Source organism: Lissotriton helveticus, chromosome 8 (assembly GCF_964261635.1).
Source record: "Lissotriton helveticus chromosome 8, aLisHel1.1, whole genome shotgun sequence".
In the NCBI taxonomy this organism is placed as follows: domain Eukaryota; kingdom Metazoa; phylum Chordata; class Amphibia; order Caudata; family Salamandridae; genus Lissotriton; species Lissotriton helveticus.
The window spans coordinates 1068263916-1068277800 of NC_136069.1; the positions used below are offsets into that span (position 1 = coordinate 1068263916).

The following is a 13885-nucleotide window of genomic DNA, read 5'->3' on the forward strand; positions in this document are numbered from 1 at the left end:
TTACATTGCAGTAGGCGTAGCAGTGGGTGGAGCAGAAGGCGTGACGCGTAGCAGTCGCGAAAGATAAGAGTAGAAAGAGGTGTAACTGGGCGTATACATAGACATGTGGTGCAGACGTAACAGAATATGTCATGAATGGGCGGGAACCATGGAGGGGGCTACCTAAGGAGCCGGGACCTCTAACCTGGTGGTGCGCGCAAACTGGCAATGACGTGTCACTAGGAGAAGCTGGGGGCTATGAACTCTGTGCTAGGAGTAGAGACTAAAGTCTGGAGGGTCGGAGCGACATGTACCTAAACCCTATCTAGTATCTGATGTTTAGAGAACATGTTGATATAAACTAGGAGTCATGAGGGGAAAAGCTAACAGACTCTGAGACTGGGCTATGCATTATTCTTCATGTAGTGCGTGATGAAGAATATTAAATGACCATTAAATACAGTATTTCTCTTAACATGGAGCCGCATAGGCTAGACAATGACGGAAACTATTGATGTAGTTCAGTAGCTTAGGAATGCAGAGAAGGAGGACCGAACTGATAACTGGAACTATAACATAGTTTTGGCAGACTCAGAGGCAGAGCCAAGCTGCACCGGGCACTGCGAGGCAGGAAGTAAGTGAAAGGTCGAGGATACAGGTGGGGGCTGGATCGCTCCTCAGCGAGGGTTCAGGAGACAGGAGCTGAATCTGATGTCCGGGCCCTTTTGAGGCCTAGAAACGGGGACTTTATAATGAAATAACGTACATACTGAGAAACGTGGCAACGTAACTTTACATAGGCCTGATATTCGTAGTATTCACGAGGACTGGAAACTGGCATACTAGAGGAGGACACAACTATAATTGCGTCTTGAATCGGACATGGGGAATAACATACGCATATTGATCATGCACACATAACAGGTGATGGATGACACGTAGGGACACAGAACATGGCAAAATTTACTTTTCCACAATCCTCACATCTCTTCTAATTGTATTATTGCATTCTTAATATTAAATCTCTGCTTAATATTATATTTAGTAGTCTGATGAGTGAATCTTATATTCACCGCGACATTTATGTGTCCGCCATTTTTGAATGGTCAAGTATAACGAGTAAGTTCAGTAAAACTATCTCCATAATTTATGGATATCTCCACACTCTCGTCTCACACATAATCACTTTTAATACTCTTCTACGTTACTCTCGAACGTTATCAAAATCTAAATATTCTTAATTTAATTTCGTAGGGCAATCACAATTATCACTATGGCCCTAATGGATCCGCCATTTTAACACGATCTATTTTACTATGCAGTCCAATGTGATGCACACAACAGAAGAAAATTCAAGATGTATCCGCATTGCCGTCTCTACTCATTAACGTAATTAATGTTATAAATGTCTTGTTAGCATTCGTGCTATTCCTTATTTCTTCAATGTATCCTAATTTATTAATTATTGAGTTACTTAATTTAATTTATATTCAATTTGCTTGCGCCATACCTGGCATATTAGCATTCAGCATCACACAGTCATTTACATCCGAATTTATCGTTCATAAGAAGAGGATAGGAGAGATTGGTTTGGAAAGAGAAGCCAGTTTTACTTCTATGCCAAAAAACGATCATCATTGCATTTCTCTAGTTCAACTATACAAACAAGTTTTGCATGTATTATCTTATATACCTGTTATAACTCTATATTAAGGTCGTGGTAACCGACTTAATTCATTTTGAGCACCAACCTAGACCTGAATCAATTGAGATACCCTTTACCTGCTGAGCGCTCTAATTATTAACAGTTACCTGTATTTCAGGCTTTACATAGGTCTGTGAAAGATCAGGTAGAAATCCGTGACTCTAGAAGTAAGTATAATTTGGCTCGAAGTTTAGGAAAAAAGGAGTTAAAAGACCTAGCCTGGGATGCCCTTCATGAAGCATCTTTGAGCAAAGATAGCTCATCATTTTGGAGGGCAGTTAATGCTCCGTTCTTTACCAAGGCTGACGTTGTGACATTAGCTTTCGCAATTGATGAGAAAACTTGGATAGATTTCTTCTCACATGTGTATAAATCACAGGCTAGTGTAGATAGTACCACATGCACTGCAAATAGTCAGGGAGGAGACCCTCTGACTTTTATGCCAATTGAACTCCATTTCAATCATGAAGAGGTCACTGGGGCGATTAACACAAGTAAGGGCAGCAAGGCCCCTGGCCCTGACAGGGTCCATATTGATCTTTTTAAATTAACACCTTCTTTGTGGTCCCCCTTAATAACAAGGGTCCTCCAAGCTTGCTGTAAGAACGGCTTTATTAAAACTTGGTCTGAATCTATAATAGAACCAATTCTTAAAAAAGGGGACAGGGAAAATCCATTATGTTATCGCCTGATATCCCTACTCGACTCCCTGATGAAGGTAGCAGGAAGGATCGTCTTAGCCAGATTGCAGACATGGGCAGACGAGAATAACATCTTAAGTGACGTCCAATATGGTTTTAGAGAAGGCCTAGGCACAAATTAACAGGTTTTAAATGTAAGTATTTTAATAGGGAAATACACCCAAGCAAAGGCAGAGAAGCTTTATGTAGCATTTGTAGACCTTACAGCCGCCTTTGACTGTGTTATACACAGCAAATTATGGGACATTTTGGCGGACTTGATGATCGATCAGGGCTTGGTCGAGTTCTTGAGGCAATTATACTCTAGGGCCACCACCAAGGTCCGTTATGGCATTAAAGGGGATTGTACTGCGCCGTTTAAAGTAGAGAGGGGAGTGAGACAAGGCTGTGTCTTGGCGCTGTTCCTGTTCACTCTATATACAAACTCTTTGGAACAGGAACTGGCAGGTAAGGCTAGAGACCCGCCATATGTGAACAAACGTCCGATTGTCTCCCTTCTCTATGCAGACGACGCAATACTCATGGCCCGCACTCAGCTTGGTCTACCGAAGGACCTCGCTTCGTATACCAGTTTTATGGACAATCTAGGGCTCAAATTAAATGCTAAAAAACAACTTTTGTTATGACCTGCGGGCGGGGGAGGAAAAAATGCAGCAGTCTCACTCTGGGAGAAAGTACGGTTGCCTCCACTAACATCTTTGCGTACCTTGGGGTTGTGTTTGAGCAGTCAGGATCATGAGGGGCCGGCAGTGAAGGCAAGGACCCTGTTTTTCATGAAGTTGACTGCAGCCCTGGTAAATTTTTCAAGGAAAATGGGCAAAAGACCTCCGGGATCCTCTTAAAGATTTACCAAGCTAAATGCGTGAACATAGCGACATTCGGGGTGGGAATATGGGGTTTTTATGACGCATCTTCTATCCAACGATTGGTAAATGCTTTTTTTTAAAACAAATTTTATTGAGGATTATACACAACATGCAGGTCTCTGTACCCCAGAGATAACTGCAGGACTTTTAGATTTCAAGCATTGAAACACAATCCAATTTTTTAACGAGATGATCGATCAACAATTACAGGAGCAGGAAGTAAACATTGCCCCCCCAACCTCCCCAGTAACCAACTCCCCCCTCCCCCATCCACCTTCCCCCCCGCATTCCCCCCCCCGTTGCATGGTCAACATTCTTCGTTTTCGCTTCTGTACAGCACAACCAAACCCAAGGCGTGCAACTGTCTGTAGTGTCTCAGCCCACATCTACCAGGGGGTCTTGGTCCACCAGGGGCTCGAGCCATAGGCCCCTGTAATCAGCCCACCGTTTCCATATTTTGAAGTGTTTCCGTGGGCAGCCCCGGACAATAAATACTGGCTCCTCCAGACCCATGGAGAAGTCAAGCCCCCTCTTCCATGCTACAGCCGTAGGGGCTCGAGTATCCTTCCATGCTCTAGCCACATCCCGCTTAGCCAGGGTGAGGCCCAACAATAGCAGATGCCTTTTGTAGATGTTACCTCCCACCCCTTCCAGTACGTGAAGGAGGCCCAGTTGTGGTGTACGGGGGAGTTCCCACCCAGGCACTTCAGATAGACAATCCCACACCCCTTTCCAAAATCTGGCCAGTGTAGGACAGCTCCATACCGTATGTAAGAACGTCCCAACCTCCCGCCCACATCTCAGAGGTAAATGCTTTTTTAAGGTATATTTTAGTGGTACCTGTGAGTTCCCCAGTTTTTAACTGTCATAGTCATAGTGAGTTGGGTATCTCCTACATTACAGATGTGATTAAAATACAACCGGTCCTTCTCTGGCACCGAGTCTAGACCTCCAGTTTTACTGGTTTAAACAGGGAAATTATCAAGGACTCAATGAATTTGGATCAGGCAAATAAGATCACCTGGTTGAAATATGTTAAGTATTTTATATTTGTTCTGGGTCATCAAGAATACTATATTTCTCCACAGTCAATGAATTCTATATCAAGAAAGGATCTCAAAGCAATTTGCATGTCCCATCTCGAGTCTGTAAGAATGACTGCTGAGATGAATAAGTGTATGGTAGTCCAACATCAATTGACCCTGATTACTTTTGATATACAACCATATCTTCTATGTTGTACTGGGGGATATGATAGATACCTTTTAACGCATTTTAGTTTTGGCATTTTTCACCATTTGATCAGTTACCCAAGGATGAACGACTGGTCTAGTAACCTCAGCCCATGCCCTTGTGACAACACATTACCTCCGATCACTATTCATGCAATTTTATTTAGTAAACATTACATTAGGGAAAGTTCTAGATGGATTATTCCCTTATTGAAGGAGGGGGGATGGAGGCAATGCCGTCCTGCTTTCTTATATTTGCAGCTGCTGGACAGCGTGTACTGTATTGGTGTTATGACGGGTTTTTTAAAGAACATCATGAAAGTAAGGAAAAGGATAAGTAATTAAAAATGTATATGTAAATGATTTTGCTCGTATTATTAACTGTTCTTAAATGTTTTAATATACTCAGCTTTTGTATTGTCTTCTCTTTTTATCAAACAAACTGGGGAATTATTGTGCATATTTGTATTTTAACTGTTTGCTTTGATGATTTTTATGGCTAAAATCGAATAAAGCATATTTTGACTTTGACTTTGATTAGTTCTGATAAACAAGCTTCTTAACACTCCTTCTGGACTAAGTCTGAAGGCTACTCTCCACAGCTACTACTTAAAGAGCTTTCTATGGTTGTTGAAGACCACTAAAATCATCATAAGGGTTGTCTGGATTAGTGCAAGGTGCTTCACTTAAATAAGTGTGCACCATATACAAGGCCAGCCTCCTACAATAACATAATATATATTTGTAAAGCACGCATTCAGCCTGAATGATATGTTGGAGATGAAAATAACGTTTATTGGTACCAAAGTCAATGATTGGAATTGTTGTATTGGAAATTCAATTAGAATTTCAACCATTTTTCTCCAGACATCAACCTGTGACTCTTGAAAATACACATTTTTATCTCTATTACATGCTTTTCAATTTTGATATATGAATATGTATATGTTTTTCAACCAAGCAAACACTTCTAATCTTGTAAATTGGGCTGCTCACAGGAGATCTACTTATAGGTAGCTGGAGAGCTACCAGTAGCTCACAACCTACTCATTGGAGAAGACTGATGTAAACTATAAAACAAACTAACACACTCATTGGATGATGTCATTGTGATGTAATCAGTGAGGACATCAGTGATACCAATTGAGATGTCATCAGTGAGGTCATAAATGATGTCATAGAACATGTCATGAGTGATGTAATGTGTGAGGTCTTTCTAGTTCAAAACCACAGCATCGAGACTGCCGTCATCGCCGCCACCGATGACATCAGGACCCTGCTGGACAATGGCGAGACCACAGCACTCATCCTCCTAGACCTCTCTGCCGCCTTCGACACCATCTGCCACCGCACACTACGCGCATGCCTCCACGCCGCAGGGATCCGATACAAGGCTCTGGATTGGACCACCTCCTTCCTCTCTGGCAGAACCCAGAGCGTCCTCCTCCCCCATTCCGTTCCAAAGCCTCCAAGATCATCTGCGGCGTACCCCAGGGATCCTCCCTCAGCCCGACGCTGTTCAACATTTACATGGCCCCGCCCGCACACAAAGCCCGACAGCACGGCCTAACCATAATCTCCTACGCCAACGACACTCAGCTGATCCTCTCCCTCACCAAGGACCCCATTACTGCCAAAGCCAACCTCCACGAAGGAATAAAGGCCGTCGCCGACTGGATGAAGACCAGCCGTCTGAAGCTGATCTCGAACAAGACGGAGGTCATCATCCTCGTCTCCAACCCTTCAGCCTGGGTCGACTCCTGGTGGCCGACGGCAATGGGGGCAGCCCCGACACCCACCGATCAGGCACACAACCTAGGAATCATTCTCGACTCAACGCTCTCAATCACCAAGCAAGTCAACGCCGTCTCCTCCTCCTGCATCAACACCCTCTGCAAGATCTACAGATGGATCCTGACAGATACAAGAAAGACAGTCACCCAGGCCCTCGTCAGCAGCAGACTCGACTACGGAATCGCCCTCTACGCGGGAACCTCGACCAAGCTCATCAAACGACTACAATGCATCCAAAACGCCTCGGCACGACTGATCCTTGACGTACCATGCCACGGCCACATCACCCCCAACCTGAGAAACCTGCACTGGCTCCCCGTCAACAAGAGGATATCCTTCAAGCTCCTCACCCACGCACACAAGGCACTCCAGAAGACCGGCCCAGCCTACCTCAATAGACGGCTCTCCTTCTACATCCCCAACCGCCAGCTACGCTCCACCGACCTCTCACTCGCCACCCTCCCATGCATCCGAAGAACAACCACCGGTGGGAGATCCTTCTCCCACCTCGCCGCCAAGACATGGAACACCCTCCCACTGAGCCTACGACAGACCCAAGATCTGCTGACCTTCAGGAGGATACTCAAGACCTGGCTGTTCGATAAGTAGCCCCTCCCTCCCCCAGCGCCTTGAGACCCTCGCGGGTATGTAGTGCGCTTTACAAATGATTGAGTGATTGGTTGGCACTAACATATTCGCCTAAGTATAGTGTCACTGCAAACTTTAGTATTTTCTGTGAATTTCTAAGGTTTTGTTTTGTAAACAAAATCAGATCTTTTTATCACACCGAATTATAACTTCACTGGTTGGAATCATTACACCTCCACTGGCGCCAACCCTTCCGGCACCATTGCCACGTTCGGCACCGGTTTCCTTCCTGACGTGGACATGGAGCTGGACCGGCGTCAACCCACGCCGGATCCGGCGCCGAGAGTGTTTTTTGTACCCCTGTTCACTACTGAGGTCCCTTTTCAACTCCAGGGGCACCCAGAGGATGATGAGGAGGACTGGGAGGGGTCAGGTGACCATTTGACTGACCAGTTAGATACTGAGCAGAACTGGAGAGAGGAACTGGGGAATGCCAGTGGTCTTGACACCTCTCCTGACCTTGGCATTTTGTCTCCTCCTACCGTGGCTACTGAGCGTCCTACGCAGTGGTGTTGCGTAGGGCGGCCGAGGCTCTCAACCTCGAGCTTCCTACGGTTGCAGTCATGACTAATCTCCTGACACAGGTGCTTCAACTGGCTGTGAGCTCTTTAAAGACCCTTCTGCCGTTTAATGCGGCCCTTACTGACGTCCTTTTTGGCACGTAGTCCAGGTCTAACCGGGACTCTGCCATGGACAGGATGATTGCCTGACGCCACCGCCCGGCTCTGGGCAACACCACTTTCCTCTCCCAACACCCCACCCCGAGAGTTTGGTTGGTCAAGCTTCCATCTCCAAAAGCACCTTCCCTACCTTTCCACCGAAAAGGGAATCCAAGGAGCTGGACCACTTTGGCAAGAAAATGTTCTTTTCCGCCAGCTTAGAACTGCGGTCCGTAAACACCGCATGTCTCTTGGGCCGTTATTCTCACTCGGTGTGGGATACGGTGGCGCACGTGCTGCCTCATTGTCCGGAGGAGGCCTGGGCTGTGCTCTACCAGGCTGTTGCCACCGAAAGGGATGCAGCTAACTTTACGATACATTGTGGGCTGGACACCGCCGACTCTCTGAGCAGAACCATTTCGGTAGCGCTTTGTCACTATGCATGGATGAGGTCCACTGGCTTTTCAGGGGATGTCCAGAACACCTCGGTAGACATGCCTTTTGATGGCCGTCGCCTTTTTGGCCACAAAGCAGACAACGCCCTTGGGCGCTTCAAGGACTCACGGGCTATGGCCAAGTCCTTGGGTCTCTCATCTCACCCGGCGCAGTCTGCTTTTCGCCCCTTTCGTGGCCACGGAAGGGGTGCCCGCTACGTTCCACCCAGAGCCAATGGCCGCAGCAAGTTACCCAACCTTTGCACGGCCGTGGACGTGGAAACAACCGGCCTGGTTCCGGAGGCCAGCGGGCAGGCCAGTCCACCAACCCACCCTCTGCAGCTGCCTCCAACCCCTCTTAGTCTGACCATTCAGGCCCATCAAACGCCAGTGGGCGGCAGGATTTGCCATCACCTCCACCACTGGCTCACTATCACGTCGGACAGGTGGGTCTTGCAAATAGTCCGAAGGGGCTACTCCCTCCCCTTCAAGACTACCCCTCCAGACATGCCACCGCAATACCACCGCATGTCGGAAGATCATCTCGCCCTCCTCCAGCAGGAAGTTACAGCTCTCTTGGACAAGGGAGCCATCAAGCGCGTTCCTGTCCCAGAAGTAGGTTGTGGTTGTTACTCCCACTACTTTCTGGTTCCCATCTTGGACTTCAGGGATGTCAATCGCTTCCTCCGGAAGGAGAAGTTCAAGATGTTGATACTGGCTTAGGTCTGGTCTGCCCTCGACCCGCAAGACTGCATAGTAGCGTTGGACTTGCAGGACAATTATTTTCACATCCACGTCCTGCCTGCCCACTGGCGTTTCCTACGGTTCACGGTAGGCCACAAGCATTTTCAGTTTACCGTGCTCCCCTTGAGCCTTACCAGCACCCCTCAAGTGATCACGAAAGTGATGGCGGTGGCCGCGGCTCATCTGCGCAGATCAGGGGTTTCTCAGTCTGCCCCAGGCAGTTGTCTCCCACCTACAGACTACGGCCGACCTCCTGCATTTGCTGGGGTTCTCCATCAATGTGCGGAAGTCGCACCTGATGCCCTCTCAGAAGCTCCTCTTCATCGGAGTGGTTCTGGACACGATGCTGTTTCGGTTCTCTCCTCCCGAACAGCGAGTCCGGGATATTTGGGCTATAATTCCCATCTTTCAGCCTCTATCCCGGGTTACGGTCAGAATGACCCTAGGCTGCTGGGCCTCCTGCATCCTGCTGGTTGATCATGCCAGGTGGCATATGCGGGCTCTGCAGTGGGACCTGAAGTTCCAGTGGGCGCAGCATCAGGGGAATCTGGCAGATTGCGTCCAGATCTCGGAGGGCACTGCTCAACAACTGCAGAGGTGGCTCACGAACCAGGATTGGGTCAATAGCAGATCCCTCTCCCTTCCTCAACCAGACTACACTGTGGTGACAGATGCATCCCTGCTGGGGTTGGGTGGCCACATGGGAGAGGCAGAGATCAGATGCTTCTAGTCTCTGGCGGAGTCCGGGCTTCACATCAACCTTCTGGAGCTCCAGGCGATTCATCTTACACTGAAAGCATTCCTTCCCTCTGTCCGGGGAAGATTAGTGCAGGTGTTCATGACAACACCACCGTCATGTGGTACTGCAACAAACAGGGTGGGGTGGGGTCTTGGACCCTATGTCAGGAGGCCCTTCGCCTCTGGACATGGCTGGAACATCAGGGCATTTCCCTGGTGGTTCAACGCCAGAGCAGACGAACTCAGCCACAGGTGCATGATGGATCACAAATGACGTCTTCACTCGGAGGTGGTGCAAGTTCTCTTTCGACAGTGGGAGAGCCTTGGTTAGATCTATTCGCCACCGAAGAGAAAACGCAATGTCAGCAATTCTACGCATTGGAATTTCCAGTGCGACACTCGCTCGGCTACGCTTTTCATCGTGAATGGAGTTGCGTTCTGTTGTATGCCTTTCCGCCTATACTACTTCTGCCCAGAGTGCTGAAGAAGATCAGGCGTGACCGAGCCCAAGTCATTCTTGTGGCTCCGGATTGGGCACGGAGAGTTTGGTATCCCGAGCTGCTCAACATGGCCATCAATCCTAAGGTCAGACTGCCTCTTCGGGAGGATCTTCTGTCGCAGCAGCAGGGGACGGTCCTCTACCTGATCCTGTCCAGCCTCCCCCTCCTTGTGTGGAGATTGAGCGGTGGCAGTTGACATCTTTCGACTTGCTTCCCGAAGTCTGTGACTTAATCTTGGCAGCCAGACGTCCTGCCACAAAAACGGTATACGCCAGTAGGTGGAACAAATTTGTGGCATGATGCACAGCAAAGGCTGTGAATCCCCTTTCTGACCCTCTTTCTGAGGTTCTCTTATTACTTCTTTCCTTAGCCCAGCAAGGCTCTGCTCTGGTCACTATCAAGGGCTATCTTTCAGCCATCTCTGCCTTCCTTTGGTTGCCATGTGCGCCCTCGCTTTTCAAGACCCCAGTTGTTAACCGTTTCCTAAAATGCTTAACACATCTTTTTCCTCCAATCCCCTTCGTTATGCCTCAGTGGGGCTTGAACCTTGTACTAACTTATTTAATGTGCACTCCCTTTGAGCCGTTTATTAACTGTCCTTTACGTCTCTTGACTCTTAAGACTGCTTTCCTGGTAGCCATAATTTCTGCTAGAAGGGTGAGTGAGCTTCAGGCTCTTTCTTCTAAGCCTCCTTTCCTGTCTGTTCATCCGAATAAGGTGGTTCTTCGGACCCGTCCATCCTTCCTTCCTAAAGTGGTCACTGTCTTCCACATCGGGCAGACCATTACTTTGCCCACCTACTTTCCGCCCCCGCATCCTTCAAAGGAAGAAGAAAGGCTCCACCGTCTGCACCCAAAACGTGCGCTCTCCTTCTATCTGGATCACACAAAACAGTTCTGGGTGGATGATCAACTTTTTGTTGGTTATGAGGGTGCAAAGAAGGGTCAGGCCATACACAAATGCAACATTTTTCGATGAGTCGTGTTGTGTATTAAGGCTTGTTACTCTCTAGCTAAAAAGGAACCTCCAGTTGGGCTACGCGCTCACTCCATCAGGGCGACGGCGGCCACTACTGCCTTGGGAAGGGGAGTGCCTCTGAATGACATCTGTCAGGCAGCTACATGGGCCTCACTGCACACTTACACCAAACACTACTGCCTGGACAGCCAAGTCCAGAGACGGCTTATTCGGCCATTCTGTTCCCCAGGATTTTGTGGTGTGATCTTGGTTCTCAATACCACCACCGGGGTTAGTATTGCTGGGGTATCTATAACTAACATATTTCTTTAACATGCACAAGTTACTTACCTTCGGTAACTATATATATCTGTAAGAAACATTAGTTAGTTATAGATTCCTTACCACCCCACCAATCCTCCCCATTCTGCAAACTGTTTTCTAGGGTTAAGGATCTCTGTCAGGGCCCTAGTTTTGTGCACCAATGGTAAGTGTCTTGTATGGCTCTGCGTTTCTGGCGCGGAAAGTCGTGTACAGAACTGACGTCAGCGCGTGAGGGCGGCGTCTAAGTAGCTGCTGTGACATCATCCCGGTGACCATGACGACGGACGCGGAGCTGACCGACGCCACCTTCGGACGCGCTGAGGTACTGCTGACAAAAAAACTTTCCAGTCTGGCGCTTAGGGGTAATTCTAAGGTAAGGAATCAATAACTAACTATTATTTCTTACAGATATATCGTTACCGAATGTAAGTAACTTGTGCTTCATTTCAAATCTGTTTAGTGAAAGGTATCTATCGGAGGGGAGGTTGGAATACCAAAATCTCTTTTTATTTATGACAACACAATATTACCTCCGTTCCTGTTTAGGTCAGTGGCTAAAAGCTGTATTAATCAATTTTAGGCATGTTAAACTGTAATGCACATATATTTCAGATACCTAATGTACTAGATCTTTAAAAAATGTTGTTTAATTTCACAGATGGAAGGAATGGTCATGGCTGCATATGAGCTGGAATATTTACTTCTCGAAGGGCACTGCTTTGATACAAACACGGGGCAGCCTCCAAGAGGACTTCAGTTTACCTTGGGAACAAAAAAAGACCCGGCTATGATGGACACAATTGTCATGGCAAATCTGGTAGGTTTGATAACCCATAATATGTGTTATGGGTTAGCTGCTCATAGAGCGTTGGAACAATGTTAACATCATTTAGCATGATGCAATAATCATGGGAGGGATCAAAGACTCACTGCAAGGTTTTTAGTAGGCGGAGTATTTTTTTTTTATACATGGTGGCGAGATATCTAGTAATAAAACATGCACTACCAGATAACTGAAGAGAATGCCCAGTTTCCAGACAGTGAGAGAATCACACGTTCTTTTTCTTTATGATTGATAAGTGAATTGTACTCAGAAGAGGTCGAAGCGATTAGCAAACTCTAAAGGCAGACAGCTAAGACGAGGAAAATATCGGAAAGGGAGAAACAAGAGGAAAGCGATAGAAAGAAAAACAAGATATAGAAATTAAAACATTATCAGATAAAGAGGTACACTTACCCATACTTGTGTGAATTTGCCCAAGGCATCTGGTACCTTGAAAAGAAGGCCCTAGGACGAAACAGGAGGACGAGATGGAAGTGGACGGCAGTGGGACAGAGTAAAAAAATAAAAAAGAACTGAAGAATTAGTCATCATTACAAGACTATCTCATTTTATACAAACAAAAATCACGGTCATCAACTCGTATGAAGTGTTTTATAGGCAAAATACATGAAATAACATCAATCAGATTAGAAGCAACAATACAGATCAGAAGTACAAAGAACTCGATAAAGTTCAGTAGTCAATCCAGCATAGATTCACCCTGTAAGAGTGGAAAATGCAGGTCCTTTTATGGGACTTTAAACAAAGGATTTTGCACATTACTGCATAATTACACAATTCTCAAGGTAAGCAGCCCCTTGATAGTATTTGGATTCAACAATGGTTTTCATGCTCAGCTATGTAAAGAACAAACTTCATTGCTATTTTTCTGATTTTACTGGCCAGAAGGGAAATTTGTCAAAAGTGGTTCTGTACCGTCCCTCCATAAGTGGATGACTGGCTTAGTTTGGTTAATTACTAATGTGGCCTAGAAATGTCCTTGAAAAAAGGCTTCAGTTGAGAGGAGAAACCTCTTTTTGGCCTAACAAATGAAAACCTGACTACGCAATGATTACACCATAGCCCCCCTGCTGAGTACAAGTTCGAAAATGGAGGTGGTATCCCCAGGGATTTATTTGAACCAGGTGGTGAAATGAGGCCTTGAAAAAAGTAAAAAAATAATAATAATAATACTCTCACACAGCAGCAGACTCTCAACCTGCAGGCGTTGCTGTACTTAGTATGTTCACTCCCATGCACCACGGAATGCACTACCACTGAGTTCAATCACTGTAGTTACACACTAGAAATGTTAAGTGCCTATCTTTTTTTTTCAGAACAAAATTTTATTAGAGTTTTGCAGTTGATAGAATACAAAGAAGCACCGCTCCCTAAGAGTCAGAGAGGCAGTGTGCATAGAAATATCATCGTAATCCAGTTATTCAATCAACATTCCCCCAAACTCCCACCCTCAGAACTCCCCACCCGGCACCCACCCCCCACCCTGCACGGTGTCTACGTAGTCCATAAAGATGAGCCTAGTGAGCTCAGTATCCACGTGTGTACCAGTTTACCCAGAGTCTGTAAGCAAATGATCTGTGTCATTTGCTCGCGTCGCCGGAGGGTCCAGCAACAGGCCTCTGTAGTCCGCCCATCTCTTCCAGATCTGAAAGTGTTTTTTGGGGCAACCCCTGGCCTCAAATACTGGGCGTTCTAGCCCCATGTTAAAGTCCATGCCCCGTTTCCACACCTCCACCAAGGGGGCCCTAGGAGCCTTCCAG

The 13885-nt window shown here is 46.7% G+C and overlaps 1 protein-coding gene across 2 annotated transcripts in view; it reads left to right on the forward strand.

The window, feature by feature from the left end:
- UGGT2 (UDP-glucose glycoprotein glucosyltransferase 2) overlaps window positions 1-13885 on the forward strand; it is a 1586510-nt gene that overhangs the window by 1250550 nt on the left and 322075 nt on the right. For both annotated transcript variants that reach the window (XM_078657956.1, XM_078657957.1), the window contains one exon: window positions 11940-12098. In XM_078657956.1, coding sequence (XP_078514082.1) covers window positions 11940-12098 — 159 coding nt within the window. The remainder of the gene's footprint in view (window positions 1-11939; window positions 12099-13885) is intronic.